Below are 24,313 nucleotides of genomic sequence, written 5' to 3'. Positions count from 1 at the left end.
TCAGATGTTCCAGAGCAGGTCTCGTCACAAATTACTTTTAGTTTACGAGAGATCATGCATGTTGTCAATGTCTGTCATCTGTATCTATGATTGGCGAATGACCCTAACTCTTCAATCATCTACTGTCTGCTGGTTACACCAACCAAAATCATTTTCTCTCCTCTCATTGTTTCAGGTGTGGTCATCACTATGCCGTAACTTCTTGGACATTCATCTGCTCACCTGTCATTGTGTCGCTGTTGACTGTCATGTTGTTGGTCCCACTACTGACATCTGTAATTATCTTGCCACAGTGCATCATTTCGTTGAAACTGTTGAGTAGAATGTGTCACATTTCACTCTGATCCCCGAATCAATCCAACTGTTGTCTGTTACTGCCTCTTGTGATTCAAATTTACATTCAAGTTTGTATTTTCACTTTCCAGGGCATCTACATTTTGAATTCTCCCACATACATCTGATTCATTAACAAGATCCATATCACCACTGTCCTGATTAACACTGTCCTCTCCGTCAATTATGATATCATTCTCTGTTTGATTAAGCATTGTTGTTCAGTTATATACTGCGCATGAAAATTATAATCAAAACGAGATTATTCACAGCCTATCATTCTTTTCCTGTCCAACACTGCTCGGAAGTCGAGCGCAATAAAAATGTGTAGTTCACTCACCATACATAGACGCTGGCAATCAGGCTCCGGATCAAAGATTGTTGCAGGATTTGACGTCCTTGTCATCAGTCTCCACGTATAATGACTATGTCGATGTTCCTCCAGGCCCACTATATTAGGTCACACTCTTGCCTTAATTTTCCAACAAACTTTCCGTACAGCTAATCCTATTAAATAATTACTCCAGGGATACTAAGAAGACTGTTTCAAGTAAGAACATCGACCATTGAGGGGTCACTAATTATAATTCATTCAAACACTCCGTAAACATTTACCCTGTTGATAACATTCAGCATTTCGATCTACAAGCCACAATTTGCTACCGATCGCTTCCACACTGAAACTTAAGCAACGACTGATTATGGTACAGTCACACTATAAAAGAATTAAGACTGCTATCAAGCAGTGCCATTGAATGCACTATCCGAGCTCAGCTCATTCCGTCCTGGCTGAGAGCCCAATTGCAACTAATTCACACCACAACAATAACTGGTCTCCAGCATATTGTCATCAAGCAAGGATTAACTTATACTGGTACCCATGGCTACAACACACTCAATGAACTTAATCGATAACTATATATATATATATGTATCTAAATTATTAACAAACAACAAATACATTGCCATGTATGGACACTATACCCTCACAGAGGGAACTATCCAGAGGGAACTATCCAGATGCAGTTATTGAAGTTGAGCACACCCTGTCGTGCAGCATGCTCAGCAACTTCATGCTCCAAATATCTTCCAGTCACAGTTTGGTGATGAATATTCCTGTGGACTGACAGCTTGTTAGTGGTCACTCTCACACAGAATGCCACACAGTGGTTGCAGTTAATTTTTTAGACCACGTGGCCCTGCCTTTGTGGGGTGGGAAGTGCCTGTGACAAGATTGGAGTTGGTGATAGGAGCATGCACGGGTCTCAGTGCCCAGAGACCACAGTGTGTGGGAGTCGTGCATGAATGGGTGTGTGTTTACTAAATCTGAATCAGAACTTTGTACAATAGCTTAGAGCACTTTTAAGTATGCATGTCTGCCACTTAACACCTCCCCTATGTGGTGAGTAGCAATCTATCCTGATTCATAGTGTTGTATAAGATCTCAGGTGTGAATCTTCAGGTTTTGGCGGCGCAAAGACTGTTCCATTAAGTTTCGGGTGTGCAGCCGCAAGAAATCTCTTCCTTCTTCTAATATTTCGGCTGTATAACGTTCAACCACCTTCAGAGTGAGCCGCAGTCTTGGAGATTTCTTGCAGCTGCACACCCGAAACTTAATGGAACAAGATCTCCGGTATTCCTGCTTTTCCGTGTGTATACATTATGAAAACACTTGTGGCCTTTGAAATAAAGGTAATAAGTGAGGATAGTGTACTCAAAACATATCTGTAATATTCAGGACCAGGGGACCCATATGAAACTCTTGCACTTTGATAGTTTTAAATAATGACTGTATTTGGAATAAGTGCAGTCATTGGGAAGGAAAGGAGCTAATGTATGCATCACAATACATATCCTTAGGCCTAATAATTTCCTTTAACAACAAAATGGAAAAAGAAATAAAATGAAGAGTTTCCTTAGCTTGGAAAGCTTTCTGGGCCTTAAAGTTCATATTGCTAGACAGAACCCTGAATAGGAGGCTCAAAATGGAGGCACTCAAAAGCTGTATTTTTCCAGTGTTATTGTATGGATGCCAGACATGGGCTCTCAAAGCCAAAGAGAGAAACACACTACAGGTATGCCAAAGGAAAATGCAGAAGAAGATACTTGGCATCTCTCTGAAAGACAGAATACTGAACACCTCGATACACAAGAGATGTCAGCAACAACAGACATAGCACAACAGGTTGCGAAGATCAAATGGAAATGGGGCGCCCACGTGGTAAGGATGCAGGACGACAGATGGACGGCACAAGATACCACATCGGCAAGAGACTCCCAGGAAGACCGAGACGCAAATGGTCGGACTTATTCAGAAAACAAACAGGAAGACAGTGGACCTGCATAGCCAAAAATAGAAAGGAGTAGAAAGAACTAGAACTGCAAATAAGTGATCAAGTATAATTCAATGTGTAGTGTGCGTTAAGTGCGGTACTCTTACATGGACTAGCTCACTGCGTGAGTCTTTAAAAGCAACTACCACTACTTGTAGGAGGTCTTTGCCCTCAACGGGAGAACACAGGTCATTTTCATTCATTCATTGATTGGGAATAAGTGTGAATAAGTGTAGTCACTGGGTATAAGAATAGTTGTGGGGATGAAGAGAAAACATCTTTAAAAATGAACTGAATGAAGTGAAGTAATAATCATGAATTTGTGATACATCTTTTTATCCATCCTCCCATTCACAGTTTTTAACAGAATTCTTTAGAGAGCAATTACAGTACCTCGGTGCGACCAATATTTGACGAAAGAATGTAATCTTCTTGTACTTTTTATTTTTCACTTTCTTTAGGGGATACAAAAGTATTAGTTGATTTAGTCATCCTCGAGAAGGCACATGCAATTGTCCTTGAATAAAAATGGTATTTGGTTAAAAAAAAACCTGCACTCTTAAGTGTCTGTCCTTGCAACTTGTTTACAGTAATCGCAAATACAATTTCAATAGACAACTGTCTTCTTGTCAATTGAAAAGGCTTGCTTGAAACAGGTGATGTTAAGTTTATCCCTGGTGTCAATCAGTCGAGCATTACTTGTGAACAGGGGACCCTGGAAAAACTTCCATAATTTTATTTTTGTAAATAACGAGAGTACTTGGATTAAGTGTAGTCATAGGAATACGGGTAGTAGGTGGCAATGACAAATGTGTGGTCACGATTATTATCTATGACAATGCTGAATACAAATTATACAGTTAATAAGGACTTTAAAACAAATAAAATGATATTTGTAATAAGGCAACAAGAAACAGAAGTCTCTTATCCATTATTAATAAGTTAGCTTAGTAAAATATACACATGAAGCTGGGATCCATGATGCCCTTTTGCCTGTGATAGTTAAAAGTCTCTTTTATGTTAACATGTTCCACAAATAGTCAGTTTTAGTGCAAAATCAGTACGCAATGTCAGAGGCCAGTTAGAAAACCTTTCTTACAATACTTCATTCATTCCTGCAAATGTTGGGGGAAAGAAAGATCACTATTGCAGGCAAAAAACATAAATTTGGTCCAAACCAACACTACCCTGTGCCAGAGAGATACTTTCTACACGGAAGTTAAGCTTTATGACATAGTTCGTGAAAACATAAAAGCAAATACTGAGGTCTAAACATTTGGAAAATCTTTAAAGTTATATCACAGCATTTCACTTGACTGAAGAATATTTAAGTGGGGGAAGTAGAGTATATAAATGAGAATGATTTGTAATTTAATCATGGATACACAGAAATGTCAATTCTGCAGAACTTTCTCTCTCTCTCTTCCAATGTCTTATGCACAAGCTGTTATATAAAGGACCACTGCTCGATTCCGAGGCAGAGGTCTGATCTGCAGCTGGGCATCTTTTGTGCGTTCTTTATTGATATTCCTGTGTCACCAGCAGAACAACACCACAGGTGGTAAGTGGGACCCACAGCCCATGTCCAGCTTTGCAGTAGGCTATGCCTCACATTTGCAACACAGTGTCATGCACAACAATATAGGGATGAGAACGTGTTCAAAAGATGATGTTATAATAAAGAACATATACAAATATTTTATTCACAAAATCATACATAATTTGATTCACATGTACAGAACTATAAAACAATCAACAAAAATAAATTTACATGAACCAAAAATACACAGTACATGGTGATAAAGTAGTATCAGAGTGCAAAGACAGGAACACCAATCCTTGATAAAAATAAATTAATGAATTAATGTTCTCTTTCATATTTAGCACTCACAATACAGTAATTAATTGGTACAAAAGTAATCTACGAGCAGTCTTCAAAATTGGTACAAAAAAAAAAAAAAAAAACAACATGGACAGTAGGAGCTTATTCACATTTTGTCATGTTACACACAACAAATTTGGAGTGAAACTCAATTTTGGCATCATAACAACAACATAATAAAATCAAAAATCTCTAAGGAACAGAACCACAATAATTTATTTAAATTTCATTTGATTGAGTGTGGAACAGAACATGAGTCAAAATGTATTTTTGCGTGATAAAATAAAAAGCTCTCTCTAGACCTTATAGTGGAAGAGGAGGAAAAAGCAATACTGGTACATTCTGACACTTACAAACTCATTTTTTACTCTAAAAGGAAAGTGAAAAAAAGAAAACTTCATAATGCGATCACTGTTGTGATTAAAATTCTCCAAAAATATTTGGAGTTTACATCTCAATACTTCACAGAAAAGTCTGCTACCACTGTAACTGCATTCCATATCAGTCCTTATTTGGAATTTACTGAACACATACATGCACATTAAAATACAAAATACTGCAGGGTTGCATTACCTTTGTTACATGTAAAATCACTTGTGGTGACATATTTAATGCAATAAACCACAGCTTAGTTACAGAATACAAAACAGGAACCATTAAGAGCATAAATGCAAGAACAACCACCTCTAACTATCAAATGTTACAACTAATTCAAACCACTGCCTCAGGGCATCACTAAGAACTGCCGGAAGAGCACTAACATCTCGAAGCACTACGTAGAATGGAAATGGAAAGTCATCCATGTACGATGTGAATTTAACTTTCCCGCCAGTGAAGTCAGTATTTCGCACATCCAAAATTGATGTCTGAAACACAGATGCAAACACACCACTCTCAGATAAAGCAAATAAATAACTGCTCTGGCATATGTTTATAGCCACAACTAAAAATTAATTGCAACACACAGTGAAAACTAAATAAATGTATCCATAAACAAACAAATTTTGCCTGCAAATTAGGGGAGCAAAAGAAAACACCATCTGTAAATAACAAAGCACCTACGGAAACAAGACTTTCACATTTCTTACATTTAGTCAGTTGCTTGTGAATGCAATGCAACTTACACTGTCGACACTTCACTATATGTATCTCTCAGTTTTCAAGCTTAATACAAGGTCTGCCTTTATATAGTGACTGTTGTCTGCAGCTTTTTTCCCCTTACTCACCAAAGCCTCAGCAATGATAGATTAGAGATTAGTGCACCATAATAAATCTACAGAAGGGTTAAGACAGAGCTTAAAAATTAAGACTGGAGTGAAGTTAACAATGGATATTTGTACACCCAATGGGGTCCACAGTTTAAACATATTTTCTGAATAATGATAATCTGCTGTTCTGGCTGTAATTGGTTGGATTTTCAATGTTCCTTTACTTGTGGAATATTCTGTCAGTACTTGGAGGGACATAGACATATTACAAACTGACATGCAGATACTGATGTTCCACAATAATATTTATTTAACAGTTCACTGTGAACCAGCTTTCAGCATTCTAGCCATCCTCAGAAAACTTGAGACTAACAGATAGTCCACACATCATCAGCAAAAGTTTAAAGCTGTACAAATAATGATTTTCCAAAGATATATGACGTTATAAAAGCATACATCTATACAAATCACAGGCTTGGCAAAATTCACATAGAAGAACAAATAAATCTTATATTACTTTAACCATAAGGATTAAAAGTAAATGAATTACAAGCTAAAAAACAGTACACAAGTGAGTACTGGCACAGACTATTATGTAACATGGAGAAAATAATTGCTGACTGTGAGGAAGAGGGAGCAGAGGAAGGGAACAGTCTTATGACAAGGGAAATATTAATTGGCTGTTGCTACTTTAGAAGGGCGCATAATTGAACTGTATGTACTTCCGCTATGGGTGACATCACATTTAATATCATAAGAATAACATTCATTCAGAGCATGCTCAGCAAATATGGAATCATACTTTTTCAGTCTTCAACGCCTTTCATGTTCAATAAGAGACCCAGTCTGCTCATTGCAGATGGGACACGGTATCCGGAGACGACAGTGGCCACGTGCGTGTGACTTGTGCACACGTACGCCTGCGTGCAAGTGGGTGTCCTCCCTCTGATGGAGGTCTTTGTCCTAAAGAGTGATGTGGCAGGGCTGCAATGTATCCTAATTTGTGACTTAAAACCGCCATGTAAATGGTCAGTATGTTGCCATAGTTTACACTGAAGGAGTGTGCCATAATTCTAAAACTGACTCGTTCCACATCACAGGGAGAGCTTGCAAATATGATCTGTGGAATGCGCAAATAACTGAACTAAACAGAAATGGAACAGATATACTCAGATGGGTCCAAGTGAATATCATGCGACAGTAGGGGCACAATATATGTGAACATATGGAAAAAGAGGAGAAAGTCCCAAGCCACAGACCAATTACACAAAGTAATTCTTCAGTACTGTACTTCATTAATAGACTAGGGAACATACAAGATAACAGATCTGACAGTACACAGTGCCCCAACAGTAAATGTTTAGACTCATTTAAGCATTATAAATGGCAATAATAATACCCACTAGAAACAACTGGGAGCTATTAGATGTAGAGGTTTCACTATTTATTTCATCTCGGGTAGTTCTGATCGAAGAGCACTTCAAAGTTGCTGACGTCCAGCTATGGTCTGATCCTCACAGTAACAATCAGAACAGGAGGACATATTGCAACAGCACTTGATAATTTAATACTAAAACCAAGCATCTTTCATGAACTAGATGTGATAGTGAACAGTTTTTCTGATCATCTGTCAATTTTGCTAAGAATTTCAAAGAATCTAAATGCTTACTCAAGTCACACAACTCATAGAGTATTTACTGCATGAATAATTAGATGACTGTTACCAAGAGCACAAGGTAGATGACAAATTTTGTTATTTCCTAAAAATATTCTTAGAGCATATGAATTCAGTCTTCCTTTACAACAGGAAGGAACATTTACAGTAAAAGCCAAGCAAAAGGGTGGCTAACATATGGAATCAATGTGTTTTAGTCTAAAAATGAGAACTTTATTTAATGTAGACAACTAGCCCTAATCAGTAACTTGTGAATAGATTAACTCTAATCATAAACTGTCACAGCCTTATGATCATTTATGGTAACTGAATCAAAGAGTCTGGTTAGTTTGCCAACAGGAGATGAAGAAATCGGCCACATGACTCTGTTCTCTAACAAAGTTCAAGGTCATCTTACTATACTTTACTGAAGTAGCCTGCAGTGGCTGTTTTCGCCTGTTAATGACTTGTCTCAGTCTTCATCCCTGAATGCTCTCCTTCAAATTGTGATTTATGGCACACAATGTGACAATGAAAGAACTATGCTAAGAAGAAACTTACTTCTTATGAGGCTGCTGTTCGAGGACTACTCCTTGATTCATATTTCGCATTTCCATTTCCAAAAAGGCCATAATGTGCAACTATAAAATAGGTTTCATAATCCTACAGAGCTTGAGATATATATGAAGTGTATTCACAGTTGTGAATATGGACAACCTCTGGCTTTATAACAGAATGACAACAATGAAAATCTGTGCTGGAGCAGGACTTCAACTTGGATTTCCTCCTTATTGTGAGCGGTTGCCTTACCAACAGGCTATCTGGGCACACTTCGCGGCCAGATCCAAACACCCACATGTCCATGTGAGTACAACCTGCACCCGTACAGCCATCACGTATATTCCTCAACAGGGGAGACACTTCAACTGAAAGTCGCTTGCTCGCTAAATGCAATATTGCAGTACCTCTGTTCTTCAGAAGTGAAATAGTGTTCCTTCGGACATGCATGGATGTCCAAAGGAATAGGTACTGCGGTGACTCCAGTCATTATGAAATACATGAAATGTGTTCACAGTTGCGAGTGTGGATAACCATCCGCTGTGTACTGGAATGACCTTTCCAGTAGGGTATATGTGCGTGCTTCATGGCCAGATTCAAACTTCCATAGGGCGTTGACAGACACATGGTTGACAACATATGAAAGTCAGATCTGGTCACGAAGTGTGCTCAGATAGCCTAATGGTAAGGCAACTACTCGCAATAAGCAGGAAATTTGGGTTTAAGTCCCAGTCCAGCACTTTTTTTTTTTTTGGACAAGCATACCAAAGGAACATTGCAGTGCCTGTGTTGTTCAGAAATAATATGCAATGTTGTAGCTTGAGATCTGACAACTCTTCATCAAAATAAAAATAACCCGTCACTCTTTCTAGTCAATTGTAATCCTTAACTGCTCTAGTTAAATACAATACAATGTTGCAGGAAGGTAAGAAAATTCTTTAACGTAATCTACATTCAAATTTAAGGGTACAGCAGTATTTTGTTTATTAGCAATTTAAGTTGACTTTCTATTCCACTTTCACAAGAGAACTACCCATTTCAGAAATCTGTTTTTCAAACACAATACTTTCAGATATATGAGGGTTGGAACTTAAAATGTGGCAACTATTTATTCACAACCGATATAAAAGAGTTACACGTTTGCATCTGTTACTGTCCTTCAGAGTAGTCACCAGCATTGTGTAGAACCCGTTACCAGTGATGTGGAAGGGGTAGTATACCGTTAGCAGAGCCTGTTCTGTTGATGGTGTGAATGGAGCTGTCTATTGCCTGTCGAATCTCTGGAACAGTTCTGAAGTGAATGCCACGAAGTGGTTCCTTCATCTTTAGAGTCAAATCAAATACACAAGGACCTACATCCGGGGAGTATGGTCCCATCGACCAAACAGAGCAGCCACAGCTTGCCAAATCAAGATAACAAACGGATTTGCTTCTGCATGATGGTGACTTCCCTACTACTTCCTACTATTCGGTCTGCTACATTGTTTCACCTCTCTTATTTTGGCCTCAGGAATGACATCTGCTAGCTGCCAAAAACTGCTATTATATTAAAAAAATTTAATGACTAATTTAAATCGCGGATCACCATCAAGTTGACTTACAAACTAAAGGTTTGAAAGCACAAATTTAATTGTGAGGGCCAATCTTTTGATAACAAAGATCAACGAAAATTTTTTTTTCGAAAAATTTTTTTTACTTTGGTAGCTGATCTTCATAGATTTTTATGAGCTGAATCCAAATCTAGCCTTAGTTTTTTGTATCACCCGTAGTTTTCAGGCAATATGCTTTTTATTATGTAGTATAAAAATCCTATGCTATAAGGTAGATGGGGAAATTAGTGAAACACAACATGTATTGTATTTACAGTAAGCTACTTAAAATGATTACATGTGTTAATAGTGGTTTCACTTGTCAGCTAGAATTGGTTTGTATTTTCTTTCTCTTTTTTCTTTGAAGCTTCTTGTGTAGCTTTTTCTATGATGAACTGCTTGCTGAACTTCTCGGTGAAGTGCATACATGTTTCCATTGTGTAATAAAACAGTCTTTTAATTAGTTTTGGATGAATCAATAAACAGCCTCCAGTCTTCCTTTTTGTATTCAATACCAAACTCATTCACCAGACTGGGAATTACTGAGCAGTACACTAAATCACCTTGTTGTTGAAAAAACTTGAAAAATTGCTACTCTCTCTTTCTATACATGTATATGCTGGTTCCAACTGCCAATAAGCTCTTTTCTTTTAATCTAGAGCCAAGCAATTCAGCTTTTTCTTTTGTTATGCCCAGATCCCTAAACAAATCCTTAAGCTCAGTGTGAGTAAACAATTTGGGCTTTAGACTTTCTGTATTACAGTGGACTTCATCATCATCTGGTTCATCTAAATTAGATTGTACATCAGAAAATACTTCTGAATAGAATTTAAATCATCTGGTGGTTCAGGAACTGGCAAATCTACACCATGTCCTTCTGGTCGGATGGTGGACGGAAGTTAGGGTAGCTTATTGCCTTCTTGTTTTCCGAATTGTGACCAGTAATATCAACACTGCAAAAATCGGAATGATTTCTTGTCTCATTCCGTATCATAGGAACAGCAAAGCTAAAGACTTTTTTCTCCTTTTTGGACCATTTTCTCAGTTCTTCAACACACACATAGCATACCTTAGGCGGCACCAAAGATTTATCTTGATCACTAAGTTTAGATCCAAAGTATGATAGATAAACCCTTTTTACAAAGTCTGCAATGTTTCTTTGGTGTTTTTTAATCACAAATTCACCACAAATATAACAAAACCTCTAAGCAAAGCTTTTCCAACCATGATTAGACATTGTACTGAGCACATGTGCAGGAAACGGGAAAGTGAGGTTAGGCTGACAGTAAACAAAACACCATCTGTTAACACAAAAGCAGAATCGACCCCCCTTTTTTTATCCAGCAAATGTTTTTCAGCATGTTACCCAAGTCATCTACATTCATTACACCTCCTTTTTAAATTATTTTAACTACATAAAAGCTGTAAATCTTTTAAAAATTTACTTAATTTAAAAAATTTAACTATAAAATGTGAAGAAATGGTGGGTGATACAGTTTTTTAAGTGTCATATTTGGATTTCCCACCCTAAAAAACATAAGAATAAGGTATTTTTAGCAAAAAAGTTTTTCCATCGTTGTAATTTGTGACTGAATCTAACAGTAAATTAAAGAGTAACTGACCATGCTACAAAATGACTTGTACGAGTCCAATATTTCAATACAGAGCTCCATACACAATGGGGAAAAAATCCATACTATGTAGTAACTACTGAAATTGATATGAATAAAATGCTCAAGAAGGAAGAGGTTTCTCAAAAGGAAAATCATGTACATACCTCATATTTTGGGTTATCAATAATAATAAACACAGTGAAAATTCGCTCTTGACGTGCTCGACCAACGGCCCTTTCTACAAGCAACTTCCCTTCACTGCGAACACCACGTCCATCAGACAAGATTACTAAGAGCTGTGCTCGATCTGCAGAGCTGCGTGTCCCATGGTTCTCAAACATCTCAGTCACAAACTGGACTAAGGAGCCCACTTTTGTACTTCGCTGATCAAAACGTAGGTGTTGCAGCAGTCTGTAAAATTAAGATCATCTTTTTACAAATCTTGTAATATTTGTTCTAATTAATTAAGCTAGTAAGTAATGAAAAGATTTTTCAATAACATGTTCTACAGACACGAATGCCTTCAGTCATTCATAGGAGACATTACATTATTAATAAAAGATCATTTTGACTTTTGAATTCACATGAAGTGCTTAATTTTCAAATAGTTAAAATTATAATATCTGGAAACAAAACCAGAAAATCACAAAGAGCTATCATCTAGGAAAATAATGACACAACAGTTACAATAAAATATGTATAATATGCCCGAAGCCCTGAAATTGTTTATATTGTTTTGACAGATGCTGTAAAGGTTATAAACTTCACCATGGAAAGGGCTCTAAAATCACAGTTGGTCACATTATTGCGTGAAGATGTTGCCGTTGTTCTTGTTGTGGCCTTCAGTCCGAAGACTGGTTTGATGCCGCCTCCCATGCTAATCTACTCTGTGCAAGCCTCCTCATCTCCGAGTAACTACTGCAACCTACATCCTTGTGAAACTGCTTAGTGTATTCATCTCTTGGTCTCCCTCTATGATTCTTACCCCACACACATCCCCCCCTTACTACATTGGTGATCTCTTGGTGCCTCAGATTGTGTCCTACCAACCGATCCCTTCTTCTGGTCAGGTTGTGCCAAAACTTTCTCTTTTCCCTAATTCTATTCAATATCTCCTCATTAGCCATGTGATCTTACCATCTAATCTTCAGCATTCTTCTTTAGCACCACATTTTGAAAGCTTATATTCTCTTCTTGTCTAAACTGTGTATCATCCACGTTTCACGTCCATACATGGGTACACTCCATACAAATACTTTCAGAAACGACTTCCTGACACTTAAATATGTACATGATGTTAACAAATTTCTCTTCTTCAGAAAAGCTTTCCTTGCCATAGCCAGTCTACATTTTATATCCTCTCTACTTCGACCATCAACAGATATTTTACTGCCCCAATAACAAAACTTACCTATTACTTTAAGTGTCTCATTTCCTAATCTAATTTCCTCAGCATCACCTAATTTAATTTGACTACATTCCATTATTATTGTTCTGCTTTTGTTGATGTACATCATATATCCTTCTTTCAAGATACTGTCCATTCAACTGCTCTTCCAAGTCCTTTGCTGTCTCTGACAGAATTATAATATCTTCAGCAAACCTCAAGGTTTTTATTTCTTCTCCCTGGATTTTAATTCCTACTCCAAATTTTTCTTTTGTTTCCTTTACTGATTGCTCAATATACAGATTGAATAACATAATGGATAGGCTACAACCCTGTCCCACTCCCTTCTCAACCACTGCTTCCCTTTCGTGCCCCTCGACTGCTATCTGGTTTCTATAAAACCTGAAAATAGCCTTTCACTCCTCTTTATTATCCCTGCCATCTTCAGAAACTGAGAGAGAGTATTCCAGCCAACATTGTCAAAAGCTTACTCTAAGCCTACAAATGCTATAAACGTAGGTTTACCTGTCCTTAATCTATCCCCTAAGCTAAGTCATAGTGTCAGTATTGCCTTGGGTATTTCTAAATTTCTACAAACTGATCTTCCCCGAGGTTGGCTTCTACCAGTTTTTCCAGTCATCTGTAAATAATTCATGTTAGTACGAGGGCTATTCAGAAAGTAGGGAATATTTCGTCTGATGCCACTAGGCACGTGCCGATTGCGTGTATTTTTGGTACGTGCGTGCTCAGCAGCTCAGTTGGCATCCATCTGTGACAGTGGGAACATCTCTGTGCATCTGGTTCTTTTGATGTTCAAATTTGAAATGTGCGCTGTAATCTAAAATCCCGCCAGTTGTAAGGTGCAGTCTGTGATGTGGTTTTTGTTGGCAAAAAACCTAAAACCTATAGAAATTTATCTTTTACTGTGCGAAGTGTACGGAAACAACGTAATGAATTAATGTTCCATCTGGACATGGTGCATTCAGTTTAAAAATGGCCGAACCAACATTCATGGTGAAGAGAAGAGTGGACGCCCAAGTACTGTGACTGACAATCTTGCTGCTGAAGTTGATGAAACGTTTTTTTGAAAACCATCGCTTCACAATAATGGAGCTTTCACTTTCTTTTCCACAAGTTTCACAGACTTTGTTGCTTGAAACTGTCTCTCAAAAGCTAGGCTACCACAAATTTTGTGCACAATGGGTGCACAAAATGCTTACAGAGCACCATAAAGAACAGCAAATGGGGGCAATGTGACATTTCTGGAGGCCTACCACAAACATGGTGATTCATTACCGGATCAAATCATAACTAGTGACAAGACTTGGGTAAAACACATCAATTGCGAGACAAAATTACAGTCCATGGAGTGGGGGCACACAAGGTCCTCCCAAAAAGCAAGAAAATGTTTGCAAAGTTTGTCAGCAAGGAAGTTGATGGTGACAGTGTTTTGGGATGGGCAAGGTGTGCTTCTTATTGATTTTCTCAAACGTGGAGCAACCATAAATTCTGCCTGGTACTGTCAAACTTGGCACAGCATTAGAAGAGCAGTTCAAAACGAACGCCAAGGAAAGCTGACATCCAAAATTTTGTTTTTGCATGACAATGCCCCACCTCGCACTGCAAACTGCACTAAAGAACTCCTTAATTCATTCAAATGGGAAATTTTCCCTCATCCACCCTACAGCCCCGATCTTGCACCAAGCAACTTCCACTTGTTTCCCAAGATGAAGAACTGGGTTGCAACACAGCGCTTTGATGATTGCATGGAACTCCAGGCAGGCGCGACTCACTGGCTGAAGACTAAGGTGGCAGAATTTTATGACGAAGGTCTTTCAAAGCTTGTCCACTGCTATGATAAGTGCCTCAATGTGTTTGGTGATGGTGTAAAAGTAGCACGTCAGTCGCTCTTTCAGATGTATATAATAAAATGTATTTCTTGTACTTAGTTTTTTTTAATGTCAAAACATTCCCTACTTTCTGAGTAGCCTTTGTATTTTGCAGCCATGACTTATTAAACTGACAGTTCTGTAATTTTCACACCTATTTCAGCATCCGTATTCTTTGGAATTGGAATTATTACATTCTTCTTGCGGTCTGAGGGTATTTCACCTGTTTCATCCATCCAGCTCACCAGATGGTAGAGTTCTGCCATGGCTGACTCTCCCAAGGCTATCAGTAGTTCTAACAGAATGATGTCTAATTCCGGTGTGTGAAGATATGGTAGGTAAATTTAGAAGTTTGATCCCACATACTGAGGTACAGTGGTTCTCTCACAAAAAGACTTTAAACAGAATACGTGAACTAAGGTCTGAGGTTTTTATGTTTCTCAGTGACAAAAACACTGGTACATTATACAATGAATTTTTTCATTCATGATCAGTGGTTATCTACATTGGTCTTTTTCACTAATATCTTTGACAGGCTTCCTACTTTGAATAAGGGTTTACAAGAAGGAGAACCAACAGCTTTCTTAGCATGTTATAAAATATCATCTTTGAAAAGAAAGTTGTCTCATTTTAGTTCACAAGTGCTGAACTTTCAATAACTTTTTTTGCATTATCTATTCTTACATCGCTTTTGGAAGACAATGAACTAGCAGCCATGGAAGATTTAGTTCAAGACATTATTACACATTTGGAGGTCCTTCAAAAAGTTATGAAAAGTTCTTTGCCGAATATTTCACAAAATATTACTGGACAACAAATCCATTTTCAAGAAGAAGTAATCACAAAAGAAAACTTCATTGGTGTGACTAGTGACAGTTCAGTGAAAGACGACTACAGAACCCTTCTCTTCTGCAGTGAACAATCAGATTTTTGGTGCCACTTGTTACTACTTACAAGCGTAAAAGTGGATTTTCCAAGATTTTTTACATTAAAAATAAGTACAGAAATAGAATTAGTGCTTAAGATGACTTGGGGGTGAAGCTGACCTCAACTGAGCCAACTTTCAAGCTCCAATTAAAGAGAGACAGCAACATACTTCCACCTGAAACATGTAGATGTTCTTTCATCATAATCTAAATTTGAAAAGCATCTAATTACTGATTCTGATGTCTGATTCAGCATCAAAGTTCAATTTGAGCCCACATTTTTTTTGCTTTTTGGACTCTAATTTACTACACTGTATGTTCAGTTTATTACTCTCTTGCACAACTGGTTTGCATTATTTGTGATGTAAAAGTTTAATATATATATTTTAAATCTCATTCATTTCTTACTCATTGAAGATTTGTATCAGAACCAGTTTAATTTCATTTCATATTATTTGCCACAAATAAACACCACATGTGAGCATGAACAACTCTGTAAAAGAGTGCTTCCACGAAACCTAATGATTTGTGTACATCACATTTCTACCAAACACAGTTGTTGACCGGCGCGGTGCAAGAACCACACGTGTGTTGTCATTACTGAAGAAAATGGCAAAAATTATCCCTCCTGTACCAGTCCTCACCTCTGTAGCAGTCAACGCTCAACTTTTTGCACCCACTCTCACCTCTCCTCCACCCCAGGGTTTGTTATAAAAGAGAAAAACCTACAGTGATAAACCTAAATTTCTAAAAGTGCTGTGCAGTAGGCAGTGGCAGAAAGTCTGGGTACCCCTGTTCTGGAAACTAACGAAGTCAGTGTGTGGAATTCTTAAACATTTCATTCTATATCATTCCTCACTTTTCAGATTATACATTAGAAAACACATGTTCTACAAATCACCTTGCTTAAACTACTTTCATTCTTTTTCTTTAACACATATCATTTATGATTATTTTAGCCCTACAATGTCGACAAAATTTCAAACATTTCATATGTTTATTGCCTCTTTTTAGAAATTATCATGGAGTCAACAGCTCAAAAAGGAACTGCGCAATCACAAAGTAAAGTAGCAAAACAGGAATCACCCAATGAAGACCTAAAAAATGTTACGAAGGTGTTAAAAATGTTGCGAAGATGTTTAAAATAGTTCTACTTTCACCTTTTATTCTCTGTGTGATGCTTAAATTCACATAGGAATGATTGTGTTAATATTTCTCCATTTGCAATTCCACCTGTAAAAAGTTGACATCTCTTTATTTGTTGACAGAAGAAACTTAAGCAAGGCTGACCAATTTGAAATATTAAAGAATATGCTGAAAAAGAAAGCACTAGAAATGGACTGTCGCATAACGTGCAGTCTACAGGCTCTAAGTACTAGCAAGTTATATCAACATAATAAGCATTATAATTTTTCAACTGCAGTGTCTTTATTTCCATTCATTTGTATCAGAATTTGCAGTGGATACAAACTGTGTTCCAAGTCTAAACATTGAAACACATTATGACAGTTCAGCTGCTAATATTTTGGGATGAATACCAGTAATGGCCAGGATGAACATCTTGTACGTGAACAGAGTCAGAGTTAGAACACCCCCCCCACCCCCCCAAAGAAATGATTATTTATGCCCTTGGCTAGGTGGTGATATGTTAAGGATTCATGACGGTCATCATACTGCAATCTTCAGTTTATCTATCTCAAATTCACTAACAACAAATCAGTTACTTACGTTGCACCACTGGTGTGGGTGAACGGCTGTCCCAGTTGGTGTAGGATGTGGATGTCCTCTCCGAAACTGACAACTCCGAGTTCACCCACTTCCAGGAGAGTCAGCGCTTGGCTGACCAGGGCCACGGACTCAAATGTCATCTGTTAAAAATATCAAGGGCTTTAGAATGGTCTGAGAAAATATTCAAAGTGAGGAGAAAGATTATAGAACAACTCATCCTTTCCCCCACAAAAACACACACACACACACACACACACACACACACACACACACACACTTCCATGATGTAAATACATTTTTAAAAATTGAAGCACAGTGACAAATGATCATACATCAAAAATTACCAACAGAAAGGCATTTTGAGAGCAGGCGTAGGTATCCTAAACTGTCTCTCTACAACAAGTAATGAACTACTACTAAACTTACAATATGTCTTCCCACAATAGTTATATCTTGATACCATTTTACATTTGTGCTGATTTATTACACTAAATAAAGGCCTAATTCTATATTTCATATAGCTGCTTGTCTTGATAATGTCTGCAATTCATAAAGTAACAGGAGGCACTTAAAATAGGACGAAGACAACTTTTTTATTTTTCTGAATGTCAGGTTCCCTTATCAAGAGTTAAATACTAGCTTCTCTTTAGTTTTGTATGAGTTTCAAACATTGTAGTTCTGACTGATTCTCTGTTTTCTCTCCCTTTTCTACATGTAAGAGGAATGTAGTATTTTTACACGAACAGAGCGATATGTACATTATGGGAAAGCCTGGAAAATATTCTTTAGCTAAGGTAACAGCAACATGAAAACAAAAACAACAAAAAATAATTTTGTATTTAAGAACAGAGTACCTCTTTGGCTTGGTTATAGTCCATGCTGGAAGAATCATCTATGCCTAGAACAATCTGATATTCTCTCTTTGACGGTTTTGTTCGACGCAACCATATTTTGTCCTTACGAAACTGGCTAGCAATATATGGGATAACCTGAAAAATTAACAGATTACATAAGAAGACAGCTGTATTTAGTGAAATAGTATGTTATAGTATCATTAACAGCTACAACAGCTAAGCTGACACTGCAAACACATGGAGTGTTGGACTTTTTTTATTTATTAAAAAAAAAGCTAATGAGAAAAATGATAATGGGAAAGCTGAAAACGGTAGTGTACAAAAACTAGAATCTGTCTCTGGTGTGCTTTTCATCATTATTTTGATAAGGTCTTTGCACTGAATGAAAGCACCAATCCAGAGTGGGGGCAGGAAGAGGGAGGGATAGTCGGGTACAGCTGGTGGGGGGGGGGGGGGGGGGGGAGGGGGGGGGGGGTAGAGAAATGAGCACAGCCTGAAGGAGCATCGGGAGGCTGTGCCTGGCAGCCGTGTCCTGCTGCCAACTGGTCCCCAGTGCACTCCACCAGAAAGGCGTTCGCCTCTCCTTCCACCTGTACCCTACTGACCGTCCCCCTTCCCCGCCCCACTCCAGACTGCTGCTTTTGTTCAACACAAGACAGTAAAAGTCTGTTCATTGTGCCTGTCTGCAGCTCAACATTCTAACTGTATTTGGTCACACAGATCCAACTTTTTCGTTTCCCCAGTTGCTGTGTCTCGGGACTACGCTTTACTCAGATCTTTGATACCACAGGATTCTTCAGTTTTGTTTTTATTCTACTTTTGTTTAAAATTTAATTATATGTTTCTCTCGATCAAAACTACTTTATTCAGTTCCCGACACTGGTCACTGGCTCTCTTCCAGAGGACAGAAACTAGATTGACACAAAGCATCTCTCTGCCTTCACAAGATGAAATGAATCAAGTTTTTGAAATAATAAACTTCAGGCCTACAGGTAGCAAAAGTATTGTTCCCACCCCTGTCTAGAATTTTCACCAAAGAGAATGAGCAGAGGAGATAGAAAAGGCCCAAAGAATAAACTGATTTGTCTTCTGTATGTTCAGTCAGGAAGAGTGTATTAATGTTCAATAGAATGGAGTAATGGAGTGGAAGATGTTAAAACGAGGATGTCATGCAGCACAAAATAATTACTTTTAAAATTATGAAAACTCAATTTCTGAGAGGAATGAAGAAACATGTTACCATAGTCTAATAAAACACCATATGTTGACTTGCTGGTGCATAACAAAAATACAGCGCAGCACTCTCATAACGCATTTACCTTTCCTGAGTAATAATATCATCTAATATAGTTTAATATAGACTTTTCTTTTGTTTTCCCAATGAGGTCTACGATGTCGACAATGTCTATGTTGACTGAACACGGTGCCCTGCACGCCACAGACATCTTCACAAAAATTGCATTTGAACAGGCCACCGTCAGGTGCTACCACCTACAGGGCTCACTGTATTATTGCGGATGGTGCTCCAGATGCCACCAGAGCAGACCATCTTTGCTTCTCCTCACTGCATGCAAATGTATCTGTCTGTGTGTCTTTTTGAGATGCCTCATGCTGAGCTCTGCTCCAGATCATGGAAGATCAGGAGTGAGACCACTAAGCACCTAAGCACGAAGCTACTACTATCATAATGGCTGGAAAATGATCGGCTCTGTTTAGCAAGTGATGAACATTATTGTATGGGAGACAGTGTGGTGCACAGTCAATCAGTGATACTAAAACTATCTGTAATCTTACTATGCTGTACATATTGTAAATAAATGCATTGAAGTTTTAGTCATTTGTTCAGAATTGCCCAAACACCTCGTACAAACTATGGACACAACAAAGTCGTTGGAGGTCAAGTTCATAAATTTTCTGTATTAAATCTCTTACTTGTTTCAGAACTTACTCGTGTATAAATCAGAGCAATACCAACCTTCCGCATATTAATTCGACGCCCTGTCCTGAAATCTCCACGAAGACGTGATGCTTGAGTTGGTTCTAGCACGAGGCGTAACTGTTCACAGAGATCTCGAGCCAATTCTTGAGTGGTGTGGCTGAAAGAATCCCAAGCTCTTTCTGCTTCTGCATCAGATGGTGGCTGTAAAAAGTATGTGAAGCTTCTTAACAGTTTATAGTTTAATCACCATCTAATGTGCCACTAACAAAAGTGTGTTTATAAACACAATATGTGTTAATGGAAACAACACCATGAGACAATAGATAAATACTAATGAGAAGTAGTTTTTATGTTGATGCATATTCATCAAAATAAATATTATGATAATTGAAATTTCAGCAGGGCTATAGCAGCAGCAGCAGCAGCAGCAGCAGCAACAACAACAACAACAACAACGCCTCTGCAGACACACAGTTTATCACCAATCTTTCATGTTGTGGTGGACAGCATTTCCAGAATGAGGTGTTCTGAGTTTGTGGTTAATCGTAGCCTGTTCGTGGCCATCTGTGCAGATATATAGCTTTTTAGTTATTATACTCAAACATAATTATGAAGCCTAATTGCAACAAATCTGGTACATCACATGGCTGCCTCCAAATGGGGTTTTAATTTTGACTGACTGGCTACTTCTACATCCTCTTCTAATGTTCTGAAAAGAGGGGTATCACACCCAAAAAAACTACCCTCATCCCTAACAGTCGTATTCTAGCTCCCACCCAACCTAGATCAACAACTGTGTCAATACCCTCCAGCACCACTACCTCATAACTGTGTATGTGGCAAATATTACTACAGCAAATATTCCATGCTTGAAGATGCAATAGACTACTTACTCAATCCCATACATCACAACCTTGGTTTCAACCATCCCCCCCTCCCCCAGTCATATTCCACCATTTTCTCTTCTTTTATGAGACTGTACACTCTCACACCACTCATCATTCACCTGTGATTTGTTGTTGAGTGGTTACTTTTTCTCAACTTTCATAGCTGTGCTGCAGAGAGACAATTTATCATTCAACTGTGGTAAATGGAATAGTTCTTCCAGAGCAATGATGAGACTTTCACCACACTTCGTTCTGGACACTGGCGTGACAGCCAAGTGCAGCATGGACGAGGTGTGTGATATCAGTGCATTTGATTGGGAGGTGGAACATTCCATTTCACAATGATTAACAAAGTACAAAGGGCAGTAAACTAGGTACGGAAGCAGTAGTGTCACATCGAGCAGACATTCGAAGCATTGAGCTCTGGCTAGTAGTAAGTAGACGAACTGTGGCCCAAGTTCAAAGATATCTACCTTGCAGCACAGGTCATGAGGAGTTATTAACACCCTTTGTAAAGAAATTTTAAATGAAATAGGGACTAATGCACAACAGGTGTAAAACAAGACTCAGGGTTTAGACAGACACTGAATGAAATATATTAGGCTGGTAAAACGGCAATGCATAAAGCCTTCAATGACTACCTTAGCAAAATCTTACTGAAAGAAATTCTGTTAATATGCGGAGGCTATTGGTAACACCAAGGTTAGCATTCAGGCACTCATGGATGACACCAGAACTGAAACATGCGGGCTGGGCTAGCACTTGGATGGGTGACCATCCGGCCAGCCTAGCGCTGTTGGGAAGCAGGGTGCACTCAGCCCTTGTGAGGCAAACTGAGGAGCTACTCAATTGAGAAGTAGCGGCTCCAGTCTTGTAAACTGTCATACAGCTGGGAGAGTGGTGTGCTGACCACACGCCCCTCCATATCCACATCCCATGATGCCTGTGGGCAGAGGATCAAATGACAGCTGCTCGGTACCACTGGGCCCTCATGGCCTGTTTGGATACAGTTTAGTTTAGTTTTAATTTGGATAGAGTTTAGTTTAGTTTTAATGTCTTCTAAGTTGAAGTAATTGTGGGTGAGGATATAGTTGGTCATGGTGATTAGGAAGGAGGTCGTATGTTTGAAATCCATTGGGCATTCGGAAAGGTAGTGTTCAATAGCAGTAAGGCCATGGGCATTAGGAATGTTACTGTAAAGGGAAGTGACAGTGATGAGCAGGGCACCACATGGTAAAGAAACAGGAACTGTGAGGAGTTGGTGGAGGAAATGGTTGCTATCTTTTATGTAGGAGGATCGGTTGCAGGTGACAGGCTGAAGGTCTGGTCTACAGGAGCAGAGATTCTCTCAGTGGTGGCCAAGTAGCTGGCCACTGTGGGGTGTCATGTGTTGTTGGGTATACGGGCTTTTGGAAGCATGCTGAAGAGAAGGAGTGTGGGGAATGGTAGGGGTGAGGAGAGAGATGGGCTCTGGGGGGAGGTATTGGGATGGGCCTAAGGATCTGAGGAGAGACTGGAGATCCTGCTGGATTTCTGGAATGGGGTCACTGAGGCAGGGGTTGTAGGTGGATGATCTGACAACTGGTGGAATACTTCTGCCAGGTAATCTTTGCAGTTCAAAGTAACAGTGGTGGAGACTCTGTCAGCACAAAGGATTGTAAGCTCGGGATCAGGTTTTAGGTGGTGGTTTGCAGATCCTTCTGTGGGTGTATGGTTAGTTTGCATGTTGAGTGATTTGGGGCAGTCGGGGTGGATCATGGTAGGATGGGGGAGTGGACTGAGTCAGGCAAAACATTGCTCTTTGGTTGAGTCTGAAGGGTAGGGTAGGTGGCAAAAAAGTATTTTTAGTTCAGTGACCGGCAGAAGGAGAAAAGGTCTTTAAAAAGTCCTCCATGATTGAATTTGGAAGCGGCACAAAAGTTGAGCCCTATGGAAAGAACTAATATCTCTTTGGGGCTAAGGCTTTTGGTGGAAATGTTCATGACTATGTTTCAGGTCAGTTTAGGTTCTGGATTTCATGTGGTGGTGGGAGGGAGTTTTGGAGGATGAAGTAAATGTAGTATGTCTGTGAGGCAGGGGGACATAGGAGAGGTTTGGAGGTTGTTGTGGAGGTAGTGGACAGTGGTTGTCCGAGGCAGGACCTGGAACTGAACAGGGTGGAGAGTTTTTTTAGGGATAAGGGATCCAATTGTGACCTACCCCCTTCCCACTGCTCCCTAATTACACCTGTTAACTTTCCAGAATTTCTTAACCTCTAACCTTGCCTCACCATCATTCCCCAAATCCCTCAACATCCAAACTAACCTCACATCCATAGAAAGAACCGCAATCCACCACCCAAAAACTGATACCAATCCTATGTGCTGATGTAGGCTCCACCACTGTTGTTCTGAACCAAGAGGATTACTTCGCTCCCAACCCTTGCCTCATGGCACATATCCCTGTAACAGACTTTAGGTTCAAGACCTGTCCCAAACATCCTCCCACCACCACCTCCTCCTCCAATCTGGTCACAAGCACCACCTATCCCATATCAAGGCCTGGGCTACCTGTGAAACCAGTCATGTGATCTACAAGCTAAGCTGCAACCACTGTGCTGCATTCTACTTGGGCATCACAACCAACAAGCTGTCTGTACACATGAATTGCCTCCAATGAACTGTGTTAAAGAAACAGCTGGATCACCCCGTTGATGAGAATGTCGCCCAACACGACGTTCTTCATTTCAATGGCTGCTTCACAATCTGTGCCATCTTAATCCCGGAATCCCTCCCTTGAACAGCTTTTCAGAACTGCACACATGTGAACTCTCCCTGCAATATATGCTACATTTCCATAACCCTCTTGGCCTCAACCTTCATTAGTCATTGTCCTTACTCATCTAGCTCCATCCCTGTTCCCATTCCAGCACTGCCACTACGCAGCCCTCTATGCCATCAACGTGCCCACAATAGTTTAATTCTCTCCTATTTTCCACCACCCCCCCTCCGGCCCTCTGTCTGACCTTTTGACTGCATGTAGCTCCCCTTCCCTCTCTCCATCTCATCCCTGCATGCTCCCACAAGCAGCACTTTATCAGCCCCAACTCCTACCATGGTATCCCTCCCCCTCCCCCTCCCCACCCCAGCATCCTCCCTACCCCCACCACCCAGTGGGCTTCTCACATCATGTGCTGCTGCCCACATTCTGGCCTCAGCAGCCAGAGACTGTGGTCATGTGTATGCGAGGTGTGTTAGAGAGAGAGAGAGAGAGAGAGAGAGAGAGAGAGAGAGAGAGAGAGAGAGAGAGAGAGAGAGTGTGTGTGTGTGTGGTCTATTTCCAACGAAGGCCTTGCTGGCCAAAATCTCACTTTCGACAGTCTTTTAGTTGTGCCTATCTGTGACTCAGCATTTCCGCTAATGGTTCTTTCAGAATAATAATAGAAATTGACAAAAGGACATAGCATCAGTCAAGAGGCAAGTCACAAGACATCTATATATCGTTCTCATATAAAATGAGTCCAGTTTTTGAGTGATAGGTAGCTTGCACATTGA

General features: G+C 39.3%; 1 protein-coding gene across 1 annotated transcript in view; it reads right to left on the bottom strand.

The window, feature by feature from the left end:
- Nucleotides 1–4,437: 4,437 nt before the first annotated feature.
- The window catches only part of LOC124711322 (midasin-like), a 146,908-nt gene continuing 127,032 nt past the window's right edge, over nt 4,438–24,313 (bottom strand). The window contains exons 20-24 of the mRNA XM_047241340.1: nt 19,930–20,094; nt 17,955–18,089; nt 17,101–17,240; nt 11,335–11,581; nt 4,438–5,414 (exon numbers count right to left, since the gene is read on the bottom strand). Coding sequence (XP_047097296.1) covers nt 5,235–5,414; nt 11,335–11,581; nt 17,101–17,240; nt 17,955–18,089; nt 19,930–20,094 — 867 coding nt within the window. The 3' untranslated portion in view covers nt 4,438–5,234. The remainder of the gene's footprint in view (nt 5,415–11,334; nt 11,582–17,100; nt 17,241–17,954; nt 18,090–19,929; nt 20,095–24,313) is intronic.

The sequence above is a fragment of the Schistocerca piceifrons genome, chromosome 8 (assembly GCF_021461385.2).
Source record: "Schistocerca piceifrons isolate TAMUIC-IGC-003096 chromosome 8, iqSchPice1.1, whole genome shotgun sequence".
Classification (NCBI taxonomy): domain Eukaryota; kingdom Metazoa; phylum Arthropoda; class Insecta; order Orthoptera; family Acrididae; genus Schistocerca; species Schistocerca piceifrons.
Note: the sequence above shows the minus strand (reverse complement) of the source record. Positions and strands in the feature narration are given on the sequence as shown.